The sequence below is a fragment of the Belonocnema kinseyi genome, chromosome 8, assembly GCF_010883055.1.
Source record: "Belonocnema kinseyi isolate 2016_QV_RU_SX_M_011 chromosome 8, B_treatae_v1, whole genome shotgun sequence".
Lineage (NCBI taxonomy): Eukaryota > Metazoa > Arthropoda > Insecta > Hymenoptera > Cynipidae > Belonocnema > Belonocnema kinseyi.
The window spans coordinates 62,607,537-62,626,990 of NC_046664.1; the positions used below are offsets into that span (position 1 = coordinate 62,607,537).

A 19,454-nucleotide genomic window follows, 5' to 3' on the forward strand; every position below is an offset into this window, starting at 1 on the left:
CATTTTTTCATGCAGGCTCTCGTGTTTCTGTGAATTCTTATGTCTCTTCTAACTAGGGTCTCATTCACACATTCTAACCATTCTTTCCGCGGTCTACCTCTGAGCACGCTGCCATTTACTTTACCTTGATACGCTTGCTTCGTTAGTCGTTCATTTGGCATTCTCTCAACATGTCCGAACCATCTTAACCGATTTCTTTCCCATGTGTCTACTAGCGTCTCTTCTGCACCACATTCATTTAGAATTATCTCGTTATTTACTTTGTCCATCAGGGTTTTCCTGCATATTATGCGCATGAATCTTATGTCAATTGCGTTAATTTTACTCTTATCTTTTTTTTGATAAGTCCATGTCTCGCTACCGTATAGTACAGTCGGTACAAATATAGAATTATGTATTGCCATTTTAGCTTTATTTGATATATTTTATAAGGCGTATAACGCCTTATTATTGCAATTCTTGGTTTCTATATAATAATTTGATTATGCGTAACTGAAATAGAGTATAAACATACAAAATTAGCCCAGGATAACTAAAGAAGCTCTAATAAAAAGCTCATTTTTTAATTTTGAGCAAAAAGACCTGAAAAAAATTTGGAAGGTGGTCTGTTTCGAATTGGAACCAAAAGAGTTTTTTTACACTGCATCGTAACCTCTTTGTAGTATTGAATTTTTTTCATGCTTTTCCGTTCAAAATTTAAAAGCGAATTGTTTACTAAAGGGTCTTTGGCTGCCCTGGGCAAAAAGATTTATGTGCGAATGTAGTCTATGTTTTTAAATGAGAAGTAAAATAGTTTTTTTACGCTGTTTTGTAACCTCTTCGTGGTATTTAATTTTTTTAAAGTCCTTTCGCTCAAAATCTTGAAGGAGCTTTTCATTAGAGCGTCTTTTGTTATCCTGGGCTACTAATATTCATGTGAGAATGTGGTCATTGGGAAGAATAAAACAATTTTCTATACTGTAACAAAAACTTCTTCTTTAGCTACTTTTACTACGTTTTCCACGTATGCCAAAGTTTAGAATCTGTCCCTTCCTATCACCAATGCTCCCTTCTAACCCTTTCCAGAATTCTTCTCTCATGTCCACAATGAACACCCTAAAAAGAAGCTGGCTCAGCGGAAATGTCTGTCTTCATTCTATCTCCATCCAGAATTTTTTCGAGGTTTTATTTCCCACCTTCACCTTATCTCTCGTTTCTTTATAAATTTCCCTTACTCTCTCTAGCAAAGTTATCTTTTGCTCTCTTCCCCATTACTTTCCACAACATTTTCCTATCTACCGATAGGAAAATAAATATCTTCTTCCTCATTAATAAGCTTTTCTATATCTTTTCTCACCTCTTTCATTCCTTTCCCATTCTATATTGTAAAATGACAATTTACTTTTTATACTTCCTCATTTTTTTTCCTCGATCGAAGTTTCCGTTAGTCCAATCATATCGAACTTTTCTACAAAAATTCCAAAAATCGCTGTCCTTATTCTTAATTCCCGCCACATTCCAAAAATTCAGTTTACCTTCTTCCTCTATTACTTATATCTTTTTATTGTTCCTCTTACTTCTACGCTTTCCTTTCCTCTCATATTCCTCACCTCGTTTTCTTCCCTAAAAAATCTCGCTCATTCTTCCCAAAACTTTCTCTGTCCTTTTTCAGAATATACCATTCCCCATGTATACCGATTTTTTTGGTATCCTACATCCTATACACACTATCTTACCTTCTTTTCTTTTCCTTTGAATCTCCCTTTCTTTGAACGTATGAACATGCTCAATATACATATTTTTCGTACGTAATTTATAAGCAAATAAATGAATAACTTGATATTATTTGACACTTTTCAGCCTATCAATTTCACAAACAATCGGACAGTGCGACTTCACGTAAATTATTTCGTTTTTCGCTCCTACATCTGCCAGCATTGATGATCCTTATGCTCGTCTGCAAGAAATACTGGTTCATAGATTTGAAAGGAAACAAGGACAAAGTGTCGATTAGCGATGAGAAAAATCAGGATAGAATTGCTACAACTATGACGCGATTTTTTTCACCAACGTCTGCTTAATAAAATTGTTAAAACAACTATTGTGGAATTATTTCCAGCATTAATAGTACACTTGTTACTATCACGTTAACGCGTTGTACAACTTGTAAATCTGTAAAATAATTGTTAGTGAAAATATTTGTAAGATACGAAGTCTCATAGAAATATAAGAGATGCGATATATGCGTTTTAAATTCAAGTGACTTTATTATTGTTTGCTAATTAATAAGCCTGATTTTCTGAAAAATGAGCAGTTAATCACTTTTAAGTTTTTTTTTTAAATTTGTTTATTTCATTTATTTACATACTATTGAGTGAATAATCACATCAAATTTTCGGAATTCTCCCGTTGCTTGGCAAAATCAATTGCCATTTTTCTTCTTGTTTTCGTCAAATTTCTATGTCCGACACAATCCAAATTGTCTTTAAAGCACTTACTTCTGCAGCACTGGCGGCAAAGTTGATACTCGCATTTAAAGCCCTGAAAAAAATACAACAGCTTAACCACTAGCAATTTTGGTCTACAACTAAATTCAAGATTTTTTTCAATTATGAATTGAAAATAATAATAAAAAATTAAGGGAATTCAAAGTGATTTCGAAAAACTGCAAGAGAATTCAGAAGATTTCAGAGGAATTCAAACGAATTTAAATGTATGCAACTTGGTAATAGCATATAGAATTCGAAAGTTCACTCGAATATGGCTAAAGATGTTCAATTGATTTAAAAGAATTCAGCGAGATTGAAAAGACTTCAAAGGAATTCAAAGGAATTCAAAGTTGACAGAAACAACTGCAAGGTAATTCAAAATCATGCAAGATAAGTAAGTATTTATAGCATTTAAATTTAATTAATTTAATTTAATTAATTTAATTAAATTTAATTTATAGAATTTAAATGCAATAAATGCATGAAACTGTGATATGTCATATTCGATGTGTAACATGCGTTTCTTGATTCCTTGGGATTAAAAAATTTACTCGAATACAGTAAAAGATGTTTAATTTATTCAAAAAAATACAAGGGGATTTAAAAGATTTCAAAGAATTAAAAAATCCAAGTGAAGTTAAAAGATTACAAGGGATTCAAGAGAATTCAAAGTTAATTAAGAAAACTGCAAGGGAATTCAAAATCATATAAAGTGAATTTTAAGTATTGTGGCAAAAATCAGGTATCTGAAAAAAAGTTTTCAATCATTTTAAGAATTGAAATGATATCAATCCTGTGTTATAAAAGAAAAATCATGTTTTTATTAAAAAGTTTAGAATCTACGAACAATAATTATTGTAGCAATATTTTTTGTAATTTTCTTCTTACAGTCGCTTCTTACCAATTACAAAAAAATGGTTGAATTATACAATAACATTATTCGATTTTTCGAGAAAAACGTTTCCTAAATAAGTCAATAATCTTCAAACATAGCTATTTATTTTTTAATGTTTCTTTTTAAATTCTTACGACAGCTTCAGCCATTGAAAAATTTAATTTCAAAATTGGAAATACTGGAGTTTTAGATAATGTTTTCGGCGAAAAATATGCCCTAAATTATTAAAATTCAACTATTTTCAAAATTTTTTAAGAAACTAGAAAAAAATCAATTAGAAAAAAAATTCCTTATGAAAAAGAAGTATTGGTTCTAATACTTTGCGAAAAAAATAGTGGATCATATACTTACCGATACTTTTTTCTCATAAGGCATTGTTGGAATTTTCATTTTAAATTAAAAAATGTTGTTATAAAAATGTAAAATCTCAGATAAACTATTTTGTTTCAGAGATCTCATTTTCAGTACAACTATATTTTAAAAGACTTTAAGGGAATTTAAAATAATTCCAGTTAGTTCGAAAGAATTTAAATGAATGAAATTTGGTGATGTCATTTAAGTGTTTTTGGTCCTCAGATGATAAATTTGAAATTTATAAAATAGCAAGTTAATAAAATATTACTAACCAGAGGATTCGGACAATCGCCGCACAAGAGTTTTCCTCGTCTAAGAGGTGGTGTATTATTATTCGGACGACGGGTAATTCTTCTTAATTTTTTCATACGTTTGCGCGATACCATGTTTCCTTCTTCGTCCTTAAATTCTCTTTTTGCTCCATTCTCCTGAAAAATAATTAAAATTAAATAAAGTTTTGTAGTATTATTTATATATCATATTCATTTTTTTTGGACAAAGTTCCAGGATTTAAGGAACTTACCAATTCCATTTTCTTAGCTTCAACTTTATTTTGATGCACTTCTGGCGAATCTCGAACGTAGGGTTGACACAACCACGGCGGCAAAACGAGATCATAATCTGAAAGGATAAACATATTTTGACATTTTTTCCCTGACAAATTTTTCGTTTTCCCTGACCATTAATATTTTAAAAATCAGCATTTTAATCTTGTAATATTTTTAACACAGAATCCTTCATAAATGTAATAAAGCTATTTCAGATTTAAATTTTTTAATTAAAAGTATATTTCAAAAAAAAAACTTTTTTTACCGTAAAAGATGAATTTTCAATCTAAAAGGCCGAATTTTCAACAAAACGGTTGAATTTTCGACAGAAAAGATTTTTTTTTACCCAATGACTTAAATTTTCAACAAAATAAGATGAATATTCAAACTAAAATAATGAAGTTTTTGTCCTAATAGACGAATTTTCAACAAAACATTCAAAATTTCAATCAAATATTTAAATTGTTAAAGGAAAAACTTAATTTATACCAAGGAGTTGCATTTACAACCAACCAGTTGAACTTTAAAGCAGAAAAGACAAATTTTGTAGAAGAAAGTTGCAATTTCAACCAAAAAGAAAAATTAGAAATAAATAAATTTAGAAATTTAGACAAAAATTCTTAACGAAAAATTTCATTGGTTGATATTTCAACCAAAAAATAAAAACGGATGTCTAAAAAAATATGTTAAATATTAAATAAAAGAATTAAATTTTCATCAAAATAGTTGAGTTCTTAACCAACGAGTTGAATGTTCAACTAAAAAGACGAATTTAAAACCAAGAATAATAATTTTCAACCCAAAAAGACGAATCTTCAACAATGTATATAAACTTTTAAACAAATAGTCCTAGCCAATATAATGAACTCAAAAAGAGACATTTTAAACAAAAAATGGAAAAGTTAAATTATTAGTAAATAAAAATAATTTTTTTTAAACAACGAAATTTGAATAAAACAGTTTAATTTTCTACCAGATTTAAATTTTCAACAAATCATAACAGTTGAATTTTTAACGAAATATGTAGGAATTGGTTTTAAGTTATGTTGGCCAGGGTAGTATAGAAAAGATTGTAGTCGTTTTTCTGATTAAAACCACGATTTTTATTAATTAATAAATTTTACCGGTAGTCAGAAAAATACACCACACTTTTTATTTTTTAACCGAATAGTTTAATTTTTAACCTATAAAGATGAATTTTCAGTTTAAAAATATCAATTTTAAACAAAAGGGTTCAACTTTCAACTAGAAATGAATTTTTAACTAAAATTATGAATCTTCAACTAGAATAGTTACATTTTTAGTCATAAAATTAAATTTTACAAAAAAAAAAGATTTTTATACTAAAGAAAAGAATTTTCAACCAAAATGATGAATCTTAAAAAAAAAAAGTTGGTGACAGAATAGTTATATCATTAACCAAATGCTTCAATTTTTATCCAAAAAAGATTGCTTTTTAACGGAAAATGAAATAGTATATATGCGTGTATAAATATATTTCATTCAAAAAAGATTTTAGTTTTAAATGAAAAAAAAAAAGATGAAATTTATAGCAAAACTGATAAATATTTAAACTGAAAAGACGAATTTGAAAAAATTTAATTATCTACCAAAAAGGATGACTTTTTAGCCAAATTATTGAACTTTTAAAAAAATATAATCTTTAGGGAGAAGTAACAGAAAAAAAGAAGTAGAGATACAAGGAAAATAAATGACGAACATGAATATTATATCAGGGTGACCGCAGAACTTTATTTTTCAAATTCCCTCATTTTCTCCTGACCAATTTTTCATTTTCCCTGGCCAATTATTATTCAAAGACCAGAATATTAATTTTGTAAAATTTGTATTATAAAAATTTCTTATAGAAATTCCCTGAATTTTGCAAGATTTTTTTCAAAATCCCTGACTTTCCATGACCAATTCTGACTTTCTCCTAATTTGCAGATTTTTCTTGAAATACGGCCACTCTGGGCGACGATGGTAAAAAAAAGACCAGTTAACTCGGTAACATAGAAATGTTCTTACAATTTCACGAATTATATTTGACCAACCTGATCTTTCTTCAGGCCAAGACAATCGGCCTTCATGATAAGGGAGGTACCGTTCCTTTAACAATTCCACGACCCGCCTGAAAGACTCCATAGTAGAATTTTCAGCCAACAGTGCTCGTGCTTCTTCATTTTCTGTAAGACAAAGGCTACTCTCTAGTTGAAAGTATGCTGTATTTGATTCTGAGTATAAAAAATATTATACCTACAAGATGCATATCTAAAAATGTGAAACGAATTGAATCAACTTTCAATCCACATTGTAATATGATTAATAAACAAGTTTAGTTTAGATTTGACAAAAATGTCAATAATTTATCAAAATTTTCAAAGATTTCGGATATTGCCAAATATTTAAAATATGTCACAAATATTTTCAAAGATTTTACAAAGACTTGAATGATTTCTTAAAGACTTCAAATTTTTTACAAATGTTTTGCAAAGATATAGAATAGATGAAGAAGATTGTACAAAAACTTGAATCGTTTCACAACTATTTCAACGATCTCCCAAAGATTTCAAAAAGATTTCATAAACTAGAATGATTTTCGAAAGATTAGAAAAATTTCGCAAATATTTTGCTACGATATCGGATACATTAAAAATATTTCATGCATGCTTAAATGATTTCCTAAAATTTTCAATAATTTCACAAATATCATCAGCTATTTAAAAATATTTCAAATGATACACAAAAATTTCCAAAGATTTCAGATAAATTTAAGAGATTTCACAATTATGTCAATAACTTCACAAATACCAAATATTTCAAAAATAATGAAAATATTTCGCAAAGATTTTCATAATATTCAAAAGGTTTCGCAACGATATCAGGTTGATTAAAATGATTTCAAAGATGTTCCAAACACTTCAATCATTTCCCAAAGATTTCACAAATATTTCAAAAGTATTAAAAATATTTCTCGAGATTTATACAGATACCAGAAAGATTTTACAAAGATTTCAAGGACTTCTCAAATAATTCAAATATTTCGGAAAGAATTAAAAGATTTCATTAAAACTTCAAAGATTTTCCAAAAATTTCACAAAGACTTAAATGATTTTCCAACGATTTCAATAATTTCACAAATATCATCAAATATTTCAAATATTACGCAAAGATTTCATAAAGATTTCACAAAGGCTTAAATTATTTCACAGATTTCAAAAATTGCACAAATATTTCCAAGATATTTATCATTAAATTATTAAAATTAAATTTGTTCTGAAAAAAGATCTTCACCCTTGCTCCGCTGGGAATGTGTAAATAGAAATCAAGACTATCGATCTAAGTTGACTCGTCAAATAACAGAAATTCTTAGCGTCTCTTCAGACTAGATGCTATGAGTTTAAAAAAATTTTATTAAATTTTTTTCTGAAAAAGAATATATTTTCCTTTGCTCCGCTGAGAATTCCAAACGGAATAAAGGAGATCACTTTCCAGAAAAAAATTTAATTTGAAAAATATAATAGGGTAAGGTTGAATAATAGGGTCAAGGTTTAATGAGGACTATGGGTGAGTTATGCCAAGGGAGAGAGCGCAATATTTGCGTGAGAAAGGAAAGAAAAAAAGTCAGAAACTTATAGCGAGAATGAGATATGGTTGCTTGGAGGCAAGACGATAAGAGCGAATCATTTTAAGACAATTCTGTGAAAATATGAAGGTGTCAGCAAGGCAATTTGCTAAGGCTAGTAGGTCGACAAATAAACGTTTATCTATAAAAAAGTTTAGGCGAATTTTTAAATTCAGCTAGTTATTATAATTAAAGTATACTAAATGATCACATACGTGCGTTGAAACATCTTAAACAAGTGACCACGAATGTAGGAGGAAGGTGCGGGATGCTGTTCCACAAGATTTAAGTACTCTGATGCTGGTTCCCAGCTGGGTGGGTAACATCCTTCAAAAATAAGTGGATTATAGAGATTTCCTTCAGCTGACATTACACCTTGGACTCCCGTTTCATTAATGCACTTTTCAACGTCTTGTACGCACTGTATATTGCCGTTAGCGATGACCGGAACTTTTACGTTCTCCCTATTAAGATGGCGAATTTAATAATCATAGTAAAATAATATTCAGGGCTCGGTTCAAGTAGAATGCTTTAAAAAATTCGCTTAAAATTAAAAATAAAGTCGGATGGCATTATGAAAAAAGGAACATGCAGTAACTATTTCAAATATTCTTTACACAATGAACTTAAAAGATGTATTTTTAATCTCTTAATAATTTATTTGATGTTATCTTTCTTTTGAGTGACCTTCGGGGTTCATTGTTTCCGCCCAATGCAGTCTCTCCTTGAAAATTTCCCTTTATTTTGAGTTTCGGGCGCTAAATTTTTCGTTGGAGACGGTACTCTTTCTGCTTTCTAACAAGTTCTGTTTGCTACATCACAAGTTGCTCTAACTAAAGACCTCAACACAGTTGAACCTAAACCAATCGAGATTGCTGGTAGACGCGTGACCCCTTTATCTTGAATCTCGTCCATCATTGTCACTTGTCGAGGTGATTAATTCAACAATACAATCGAATATTTGAAATAAAAAAAAAAAAATTTTAACCAAACAGTTGCGTGTGCAACCAAACAGTTGAGAACTTTTAAACATAAGAGACGAATTTTTAACAAAGTAATTGAGGCTTTAGCCAAACAGTTGAATTATCAACCTTCAAAAATAAATTTTTAATCAAAGGCTCGAATTTCCAAATAAAAAAAAATCTGCCCGCTACGCGGGCACATTCTCATGGCGCGCTGCGGGCACGAATCGCTTCGCTCGCAAATTTGAGCGCGCCTGGGGCGCGCGACTGTTGGTTCTCGCGCTTCGGGCTTGATGATGTATTTATCTCGCGCTTCACGCTCGATTATGTATTTACCTCGCGCTACGCGCTCGGTCTTTATATTTTCACATATTCTTGCGCAAACCTTTCAAAATTAAGGCTAAAAACATCCACCACTGTAATTTGGTGATTGTGAACTCTCTTTCGTTAAAAGAGCTTAGATTGAGAATTCGAGCGCACCTACGGAACTCGACTCATAGCAATCGCACTCCGCGCTTGGTCTTTGTATTTCTCCCGCATTCGTACACAGACCTTTTGAAATAAAAGGTCAATGGACCAACAACTGTAATATTGTGATTTTCAACTCTCTTTTGTTAAAGCTCTTTCGGCTTTAACGAACACATTCTCATCACGTATCTCGTGCTTCGCACTCTTTTTTGTCCAACATGCCAACTTTTCTACATTATACACAACACTTTTAGATCAAATAAAATACATTTTTTATATAACTCTGTCTGGAATTGCTTATCGAAAAATTTCGAAATACAGAGCAAATTCTATTTATCATGATTATTTTTGTATTTGTTTCTTATTTGGCTTTAAATTGTATTTTAAGCTGCTCTGAAACATGTATCATTTCAATAAATGCATATCATTACAATTTATAATATGTATAAAAATTGAATAACACTAATTCTTATTTCCTTGTTTTTATAATTTTTTTTGTTTTTAATGTTGTTTTTTACGATTAAATATAAACTACTGCGCATCTACATAGGTTCTAATACAGGAACCCATATCGGGTCCTATGTCCTCTTTCATCTTTTCTGTCCTTTTCCCAAAAATTAAATTTTTTATTTTTAATCTTATTTTTTACGATTGAAAGAAAGTCTACAAAGTACAATCAAATTTGGAATTTTCAATATTTCGACCAAATTAAAAAAGTTCTTATCATAATATTGTAGGGCTTTCATACGTTCTTTGGCATAAAATGTTCATTTTAGTTTTTTTTTTTGGATTTTGAAAATGCTCTAACTCTGATAATTTTCTTTTTATAGAAAATAGTCATGGGGATAAATTGTTTGAGTTTGTGAGTAGTATTAACAAGCGTACATAGAATTTTGAAATCTTGAAAAATGTGGTTTCAAATATTTTTGGTACGATCAAATTTTGTATTTTCAACTTTTTTACCAAATTAAGAAAGTTGTTATAATTATCTTGTACAGCATTCAAAAATGAGCATTTTTCTTCTCTTGACTTCATTTCATATCATGCGTTGTTTGGCTAAAAATGTTAATTTTAGTTACTTTTTTTGGATTTTGAAAATGCTCTAACTCTGATGATTTTCTTTTAATACAAACACAACATAGGGATAAATTGTTTGAGTTAATGAGTACTATGAATAACTGTACATAAAATTTATAAATCTTGAAAAATGTGGTTTCAAAAATTTTTTGTACGATCAAATTTTGAATTTTCAACTTTTCGACCAAATTAAAAAAGTTGTTATGATTATCTTGTAGGGCTTTCAAAAATGAATATTTTTCTTCTCTTGACTTTTTTTCATATCATGCGTTGTTCATAGAATTTTGAAATTTTGAAAAAATGTGGTTTCAAAAATTTTGAAAACACGCTCACTTTTTGAATTTTGGTCCAAAATAGCTGGTTTACGAACTTGTTCTTTCTTTTTAAGTTTTTTAAGTTTTTTCGGACTCAGTGGGTCTCAAAACGTGGAGATTTGATGAAAGCCGACAAAGTGAAATTTTACATAAAATCAATACCTTCTCATCAGGATGAGAATGAAAAAAAAGATTAAACTTCAACCCAACAGTTCAAACTTAAGTAACAAAACGAATTTTTTAAAAGAAAGTTGAAGTATAAAGCTGAAAAGATGAATTTCATATAAAAATAGAGGAATTTTCAACAAAATTAAACTTTTCACAAAATTGTTAAGATTTCAAATTTTCTTTATATATTTTATATTATATAATATATATTTTATCATTATTATTATATAATATTTTCTTTATTATTTATTTTACTCATTCAAGTTTTATTCGAATAATTTGGAAAACTTCGACTTCTAAACCAGAAAAGGTGAATTTAAATAAAAGACATTGGAATTTACAACAAACAGTTGTCAATTTTCAAGCAAAAGAGACCATTTTTTAACAAAGTAATTTAAGTTTTACCAAAATAGTTGAATTTTCAACATGCAAAGCTGAATTCTAAATCAAATGGTCAAAATTTCAAACCAAAAAGATTAAACCTCAACCAAATATTGAAATTTTCAAGTTAAGAAGATAAAATTTGGTTAAAAAACAGTTGAATTATTAACCTGAAAATATGAATTATCAAAATAAAAGAAAGTCGAATTTTAAACCAAGAAATATGAATTTTGAAACATAAATGATAACTTTTCAAACATAAAAGGTGAATTCTTAATCAATGAATGTTTCACAAAAAAATTACTTTAGAACAAAATAATTTAACTTTCAACCAAATTAGGTATTTTCACTTCAAACACCGGTTAACTTCACTTCGTTGAATGCTGAGGGAAAAACAGTGAACAAAATGCATGGGACAAAACTTTATTACATTCTCATCAGAGAAGGTATTAGATTTGTGTAAAATGTGACCCCCCCCCCCCCCCCCCCCCCCCCCCCCCCGCCAGTTTTTGTCAAATGTTCACGTTTTGAGATCCCCTGAATCCGAAAAACAGGTTTTTACGAATGTGTCTGCCTGTCTGTATGTCTGTTTGTCTGTCTGTGAACACGATAACTTTTGAAAAAAGGAATCTATTAGATTGCCCTTTGGTACACTAATTTAGTGTCCTAAACTAAAGGTCAAGTTCGTGAGCCAGCCATTTTAGATAAAATTTTAAAAAATGGGCACATTTTGAATATTTTTAAGACGGCTTTTTTTAAAATTCAAAAATTCTATATACAATTATTCATATAATTCAAAAAATTTAACAATTTATCCTAATGACTTTTCTGAAAAATCGAAAATTACTAGAGTTATAGCATTTTCAAAATCCACAAAAACAAACTAAAGTAAACGATTTAAGCCAAACAACGCATGATACGAACAAAATTCTGGAGAAGAAAAACGTTGCTTTTTGAAAACCTTACAAGTTTATGATAACAACTTTTTCAATTTGGTTAAAAAGTGGAAAAATCAAAATTTGATCGTACAAAAAATGTTTGAAATCACATTTTTCCAGATGTATAAATTCTATGCACGGTTGTTCATAGTACTCAGAAACTCAAACAATTTATCCCCATGACTTTTTCTATAAAAAGAAAATTATCAGAGTTAGAGCATTTTCAAAATAAAAAAAAAAAACTAAAATGAACATTTTAAGCCAAAAAAAGGCATGCTATGAAAAAAGCCAAGAGAAGAAAAACTTTGCTTTTTGAAAGCCCTACAGGACTATAACAACTTTTTTAATTTGGTCGAGAAGTTGAACATTCCAAATTTGATCGTACCAAAAATAATGAAAAATCCAAAAATTCCAATTTTTTGTCAAACTATGCAAGATGCGAAAAAAATGAAAAAGCTCAAATTGCGCGCCCTGGAAAGAACTACAAATTAAGAATGAATCAGTTTTGGATATAAGCTACGAGAAAAAATGAGACAAAACTTGTTCATCCAAAAAGAGCTATAATTTTTGATAGGACAGATAGTTTTTGCTTTAGTCATAAAAAATAACATTCTAAATAAAAATATTAAATTTGTTTAAAAAAACGACACAAGGTATGAACTTAAATTACCAGACAACAGTTGTTCGCCTAAAAAGATCTATAAATTTATTATTAATTATTTTTCGATAGGACGAGTAGATTTTCTTTTAATCGTAAAACATAAAATTAAAAATTAAAAAATTAACTTTTTGGAAAAAGCACAGAAAAGATGAAAGAGGACATAGGCTCCTATATAGGATCCTATATAGAGTGCTGTATTAGACCCTATGCAGATGCGCAGTAGTTTTTATTTAATCGTAAAAAAAATTAAAAATAAAAAAATTATAAAAACAAGGAAATAAGAATTAGTGTGATTCAATTTTTATACATATTATAAATTGTAATAATATGCATTTATTGACATGATACATATTTCAGAGCAGCTTAAAACACAATTTAAAGCCAAATAAGAAACAAATACAAAAATAATCATGATAAATACAATTTGCTTTTTATTTTGTAATTTTTTAATAAGTAATCCCTGGCAGAGTTACATAAAAAAATGTATTATAATTGATATAAAAGTGTTGTGTATAATGTAGAAAAGTTGACAGGTTGGACAAAATCGAGTGCGAATCACGAGACACGTGATGAGAATGTGTTCGTTAAAGCCAAAGAGTTTTAACAAAAGAGAGTTCAAAATTACAAAATTACAGTTGTCGGTCCGTTCACCTTTGATTTTAAAAGGTCTGTGCCCGAATGCGGATGAAATGCAAAAACTAAGCGCGGAGTGCAATTGCCCTCAGTCGCGTGCCGTAGGTGCGCTCAAACTCTCGAGCTAAGCTCTTTTAACGAAAGAGAATTCACAATCACAAAATTACAGTGGTGGATGTTTTGAGTGTTAATTTTTAAATGTTTGCGCAAGAATATGCGAAAATATAAAGACCGAGCGCGTAGCGCGAGGTAAATACATAATCGAGCGCGAAGCGCGAGAACCAACAGTCACGCGCCCTAGGCGCGCTCAAAGTTCAGAGCGAAGCGAGCCGCGCGCGTAGCGCGCGATGATAATATGCCCACGTAGCGGGCAGATTTTTTTGCAATATCTTCGTAATGAACAATAGTTATTATCATTTTATTGTTTCTTTAAATAGCCCCTAAAAATGAAAACTATTTTTCAAATATACTTATACATAAAAAATTAGTTTTTACGAAGATATTAGCAAAATAGGGCAAACATGGACCAAAGGTCATTTGGTCCCTCGTTTTCCATGCAGCAGTCAACGTAGTGAAGTTAGCTAGTGGTGGTAGTGAAAATAGCTAATCGACGAATTTTTAAATAAAAGAGATTAAATCTCAATCAAAAACAGTTGCATTTTTAATAAAATAGTCGATTTTTCAAGCCAGAGAGACTAATTTTGTAGAGGGCAGTTAAATTATCAGTCTAAAAAGAAGACTTTTTAACAAATAGATCGTTTTCAACCAAGAAAGATGAATTTTAAACCAAGAAGTTGAATAAAAAAAAAATAATTTTCTACCAAACAGTTGCATTGATAACCAAACAGTTGGAAATTCAATCAAAAGGGCCTTTTTTTAAACAAAACAGATTAATTTTTAACCATGCGGTTCAATTTTCATATAAAAGAATACCAACTTTTTAGAAGACACTTGAAGTTTCAACCAAAAAATATTACTTTTCTACCATAGAAAAGGAATTTTCAATTCAAAAGGATGATTTTTCTATCAAAAAAGACGAATCTTCAATAAAACAGTTAAATTTTTTACAAAAATAGTAGCTTTTAAAAAAATAATTAAATTTTCAACATAACAATTAATATTTCAACAAAACAATTAAATTTTCCGAAAAATAATTACATTTTCAAGCATATAGGCAGATTTGTAACGTAAAAGAATTATCTTTAAATCCAAAGTTGTTGGATTTTCTTATTGAGTTCTATTAAATCAATTCACATTTACGCGAAAAAATTAAAAATGGGGAAGTTTCTTGAAAACAGCTGGAAAAAGAGGAATTCTTTTTAAAAAATACATTAAACGGAAATGCGTGTGTAAAATATAATTTGAAATTAATCGATTTTCAAAGTTTTGGATTTGTTAATATCTAACTGTTAAGACTTGCAATTTGAAAAAAATTAAATCTTAGAATACGGATTCACAAAGTTAGAATTTGTTCAATATCAAACGCTATGAATTAGAAGATGTCTAAGGATATAAAGCTTTAAGGAGAAATTATTCAATTTTCAATGTTCTCAATTAACACGGTACAATTTTTTTCTGATTTTTAATTTCAATTTTAAAAATTTAATTGTGATTAAAATTAAAAGTAAATATAGCGAATATCTGATAAGAAAGGATCTAGTCTAATTAAAATTCTGATTTAAAAATTACTGCTTGAATTTTAAGCAAATAATTATCAAGATTACCGAACTACACGAATGTGATCCCATGATGCTAAGCCTGTGAGTGGTCCTTTTTGTTCTCTTGTACGGCCATGTACTGTGAGAAGACTTGCTCCTGCTTTTTCTAACATTTGTGCGTAAGCAATAGTTTTGTCCACGTCAGTAAATACTCTTAATTTACAAGTCACAGGAATATGAAGGCTTTTACTCAATGTGCTAACTGTAATTCAATTATTCAGAAATTTTCATTATTTTATAGATAAGTCGGGATTCTATAAAATTACTAAATATCCCAAAATTATCAAAAAATTTTAATTTACAGGATTGAAAGATACAAAATCAATATAACACGCTTAGAAGCATTATTTGATTTCTTAATAAACTGTCTCTTTCCGGGTGCTCACTCTAGACCCAGAAAATAGTTCTCAGTCATTTTTCGGTTTTCCAAAAATTGTCACGGTTTTTTCAGTTTTCAAATTCAAACCTTCGACGTTAAACAATTTCTAATCTGAAGTTCTAAAAAAAGAACTTCCAAGTTAACGAATCTATTGCACAACAAATATAAGTTTGAAGCTTTCAAAACACTTCTATTTAAAATTAATACATATTTTTAACAGTTCCAATTTTATATTGAATAATAACTTTTCAGTTTTAATTAGAAAAATTATATAATATAATAATTTTGTAATCTGAAAATATTAAAACTTTCACTACACACGATAGCATATTCTAGTTTTTAATAGCAATAAGTCAAATATTTTATTCAAATATGTCGTATATTTAAAGAGAAAAGGAGACATTTTTCGATAATAAGAGAAAAAAGTGGAGATTTCAGATAAAAGAGAAAATGCAGAGGAAAAAGGAAAAGACTGTGGTTTTTGCATGAAGAGTTACAAGTGAAAATTCTATATGGACGTTTAAATTTACATTTGTTCAATTTTAAGTGCTTCTTTCAAAACATTTTAATCTCAAATTATTCGAGTTGGTTCGTTATGAAAGAATAATAATTGAATGTATATTACAAAGCCATTCAAATATTTCGCATTTTTTTAAACAATTGAATCGGAATATGTATACAGATTCACGAGTTTACACTAAATAATGTTTTTTTCAGTTTCTAGGGATTCAATTAATATGCTTAAATCAGAAAACTTGACAAAATATATTACAAGATATTCTAAAACATATTAACACCACCGACTAATTATATAATTAAATAATAAAATTAAGTGCATATTTAGGTAAAATTAATATGGATACTATACTGAATTCAATTTAAACCGTTACAAATTCCCAACTTCCCAATGAAAAATATTGCAATTTCAACAATATAGATGAATTTTTAACCATATAGTTGCATTTTCAACCAAGAAAATGAAATTTCTATCAAAAAAGATGATTTCTCAATAAAATACATGAATTCTCAATAATATAGTTGATTTTTATACAAAAAAAAAAAAGATTAATTTTTAACCAAGTAATGAATTTTTAACTAAAATTATGAATCTTCATCCGGAATATATGAATTTTAAACCAAAAAGACGAATTTTTAACAAAAGAGTTTAACTTCCAATCAAATAGTTTTATTTTCAAACAAAATGATGAATTTTCAACCAAAAAATAATATTTTTCAATAAAACACATGGACTTTAAACGAAATAGTTGAATTAAAACTAAAAAAGATCAAATTTGAAACCATATAGTTGAATTTTGAACCAAAAAAAACAATTCTCAATAAAAAATGGAAAAGTTAAACACTTAATTTAAGAAATTAATTTTCAACTAATCTAATGAATTTACAATTAAAATTATGATTCTTCAACTGAAATAGTTGAATTTTGAACTAAAAAATATCAATTTCAATTAAATTTGGAAAAGTTAAATATTTAGTTTAAAAAAATAATTTTCAACTAAACTAATGAATTTTTAACTAGAGTTATAGTTTTTCAACCGAAATAGTTGACTTCCTAACAAAAAAGACGAACGTTAAAAAAAATACATGATTTTTCAGCTAAAAAAGAGATGAATTGTTACCCAAAAATTAAATAGTGGAATTTTCAGTTTTCAGGTCAAAAATGGTTACATTTGCAAACAAAGTAATGAATTTTAAAACAAAAAGATGAAGTTTCAACTAAAATGATGAGTTTTAACTAGAATAATTAAATTTTCACACAAATAAGTTTAATTTGTATAAAAAAAGACAAATTTTCAACTAAAGAAGATGAATTTGTAACTAAAATTATTGAATATTCCACTGGAATAGTTACATTTTCCGTTTAAATCATTAATTTCAAGCTAAAGAAAAAAAGGAACTTCCAAAAAAATAGTTGATTTTTCAACCAAAGAGGGGAAATTTCCAATTAAAATTATACACCTTTAACAACAACAAAAAATGTAACAAAAGAGTTTAGTTTCCAAACTAGAAAACAGTTGAATTCAACCAAAAAGAAGAATTTTCAAAATGAATTTAATTTTCAACTAAGAAAGACTTTTCAGTCAAGAGAGAGGGAGAGAGAAAATGCAAACACACCTTTGAATTTTCAACTAGATACTTGAATTTTTAATTTTTAAAAGTCAATTTTCAACCAAATGTAGAATAGTTAAATTTTCAGTGAAAAAAAATTAATTTAAAAACAAAAGAAAAAAAGAATGTCCATCAAAATAATAACATTAAGATACTTGTACAAATTAAGAATCTATGTCATTCAAATTTTATACTGCAATTTAAAAACAATGAAATACGAGCTCGAAAAAATTCCCTGACAATTCCAGGTTTTCCAGGTAGGTAAGACACCCTGTAAAATGCTTAGGTTTTTTACGGGATCCTATAAAACAAAATGATTTTAAATGACCAGTGGCCACCCTGAATGTTCATAAAATAATGAATTGCTTGTTACCTATTCTTTCTAATAAATCCCAATCATCTTGTAAAAAAGCCCCGTAATGTCCACGTTTGGCTATAGCTTGAGGACAGCCAATATTTATATCGATGGCATCGCAATATGGTTCTGCTAAAAGCGCTGCTTCAAGTAATATTTTTGGATCATTACCACAAAACTAAAATTAAGAGAAATTAAAAAAAAAATTATTTATTATTACATTTTTTTATAAAGTTTCTCAATAACCAAACATTGTTTTTACGAACTTGAACTATCAATGGACGATCTTCCGTAGTACTAGCAAGAGCATCTTTTCTGTATTTTGAATCCCGACAAAAAACAGAAGAATGCAACATAGGTGTGTAACAAAGTTGAGCTCCATGTCGTCTACTAAGTAGCCTCCAAGCTAATTCACTAGCGTCTACCATTGGTGCAACCACGTACTTTGGAGAGCCCAAAACATCTGTCCAAAAGTCTGATTTTTTCTCCTCGGAAACTGGGTCTCTACTACCATTCAATTCCGTCATCTGAAATTATTTTTCACGTAATAGTTGATAAAAAAACTTATGAAATGAAAGCACTGAATTATTGAATTAAATGAATAGGGAAAATCATATTAACAGGATATCTACTCAAATCCTGAAAAAAATGCCTGGCTATTCCAGGTTGTACCAGGTATCTCAAGATTTTTACAGGTATAATTTCACATAGTACGGATCCATTCAAGACAAATTATATTACATATAATATATTACATAATATTTTGAATGAAATATATTTTCCTGGGTGACTAGTATCATGTAAAAACAGAGGAAACAGGAGATTTTTCACGAAAATAGAAACATATTTTTTTTAGATCAAATTAATGTGGATACTATATTAAAACACTTCAAATTCCTAACATTTTAAGTTAAAATATTGAACATTAAACAATATAGATGAATTTTTAAACAAGAAGATTAAGTTTCTAACAAGAAAGACGAACTTTCCACAAAATATATGGATTTTTAACCAAATTTATGAATTTTTAATGAATGTTGAACGTTTAGTTGAAAAAATTAATTTTTAACGAAAAATTATACCTTTATACATTTCCCACAAAATAGTTCAATTTAAAAAAATATGATTTTTTAAATAAAATGAGGAATATTCAACTGGAAAAGTTGAATCTTTTATGAAAAAAATAATTTTCAACTAAAATGATGAAACTTTAACTGTAATAGTTGAATTCGCCACGAAAAAAAGAATTTTCAATTCAGAAGATTATTTTTCTACCAACAAAGACAAATTTTCAACAAAATACATGACATTCTAAACAAACATTTTAATGTTCAACTAAAAAAGATCAATTTTGAAGCAAATAGTTTCATTTCCAAATAAAAC

The 19,454-nt window shown here is 28.5% G+C and overlaps 2 protein-coding genes across 2 annotated transcripts in view; one reads left to right on the top strand and one right to left on the bottom strand.

Annotated features, from left to right (window-relative positions):
- The window catches only part of LOC117177764 (protoheme IX farnesyltransferase, mitochondrial), a 21,614-nt gene extending 19,383 nt beyond the window's left edge, over positions 1–2,231 (top strand). Inside the window, exon 7 of the mRNA XM_033368672.1 lies at positions 1,840–2,231. Coding sequence (XP_033224563.1) covers positions 1,840–2,060 — 221 coding nt within the window. The 3' untranslated portion in view covers positions 2,061–2,231. The remainder of the gene's footprint in view (positions 1–1,839) is intronic.
- Positions 2,232–2,308: 77 nt separating this feature from the next.
- LOC117177763 (tRNA-dihydrouridine(16/17) synthase [NAD(P)(+)]-like) overlaps positions 2,309–19,454 on the bottom strand; it is a 33,636-nt gene continuing 16,490 nt past the window's right edge. The window contains exons 2-9 of the mRNA XM_033368671.1: positions 18,338–18,598; positions 18,090–18,249; positions 15,217–15,412; positions 8,106–8,354; positions 6,320–6,465; positions 4,241–4,338; positions 3,990–4,145; positions 2,309–2,520 (exon numbers count right to left, since the gene is read on the bottom strand). Coding sequence (XP_033224562.1) covers positions 2,362–2,520; positions 3,990–4,145; positions 4,241–4,338; positions 6,320–6,465; positions 8,106–8,354; positions 15,217–15,412; positions 18,090–18,249; positions 18,338–18,598 — 1,425 coding nt within the window. The 3' untranslated portion in view covers positions 2,309–2,361. The remainder of the gene's footprint in view (positions 2,521–3,989; positions 4,146–4,240; positions 4,339–6,319; positions 6,466–8,105; positions 8,355–15,216; positions 15,413–18,089; positions 18,250–18,337; positions 18,599–19,454) is intronic.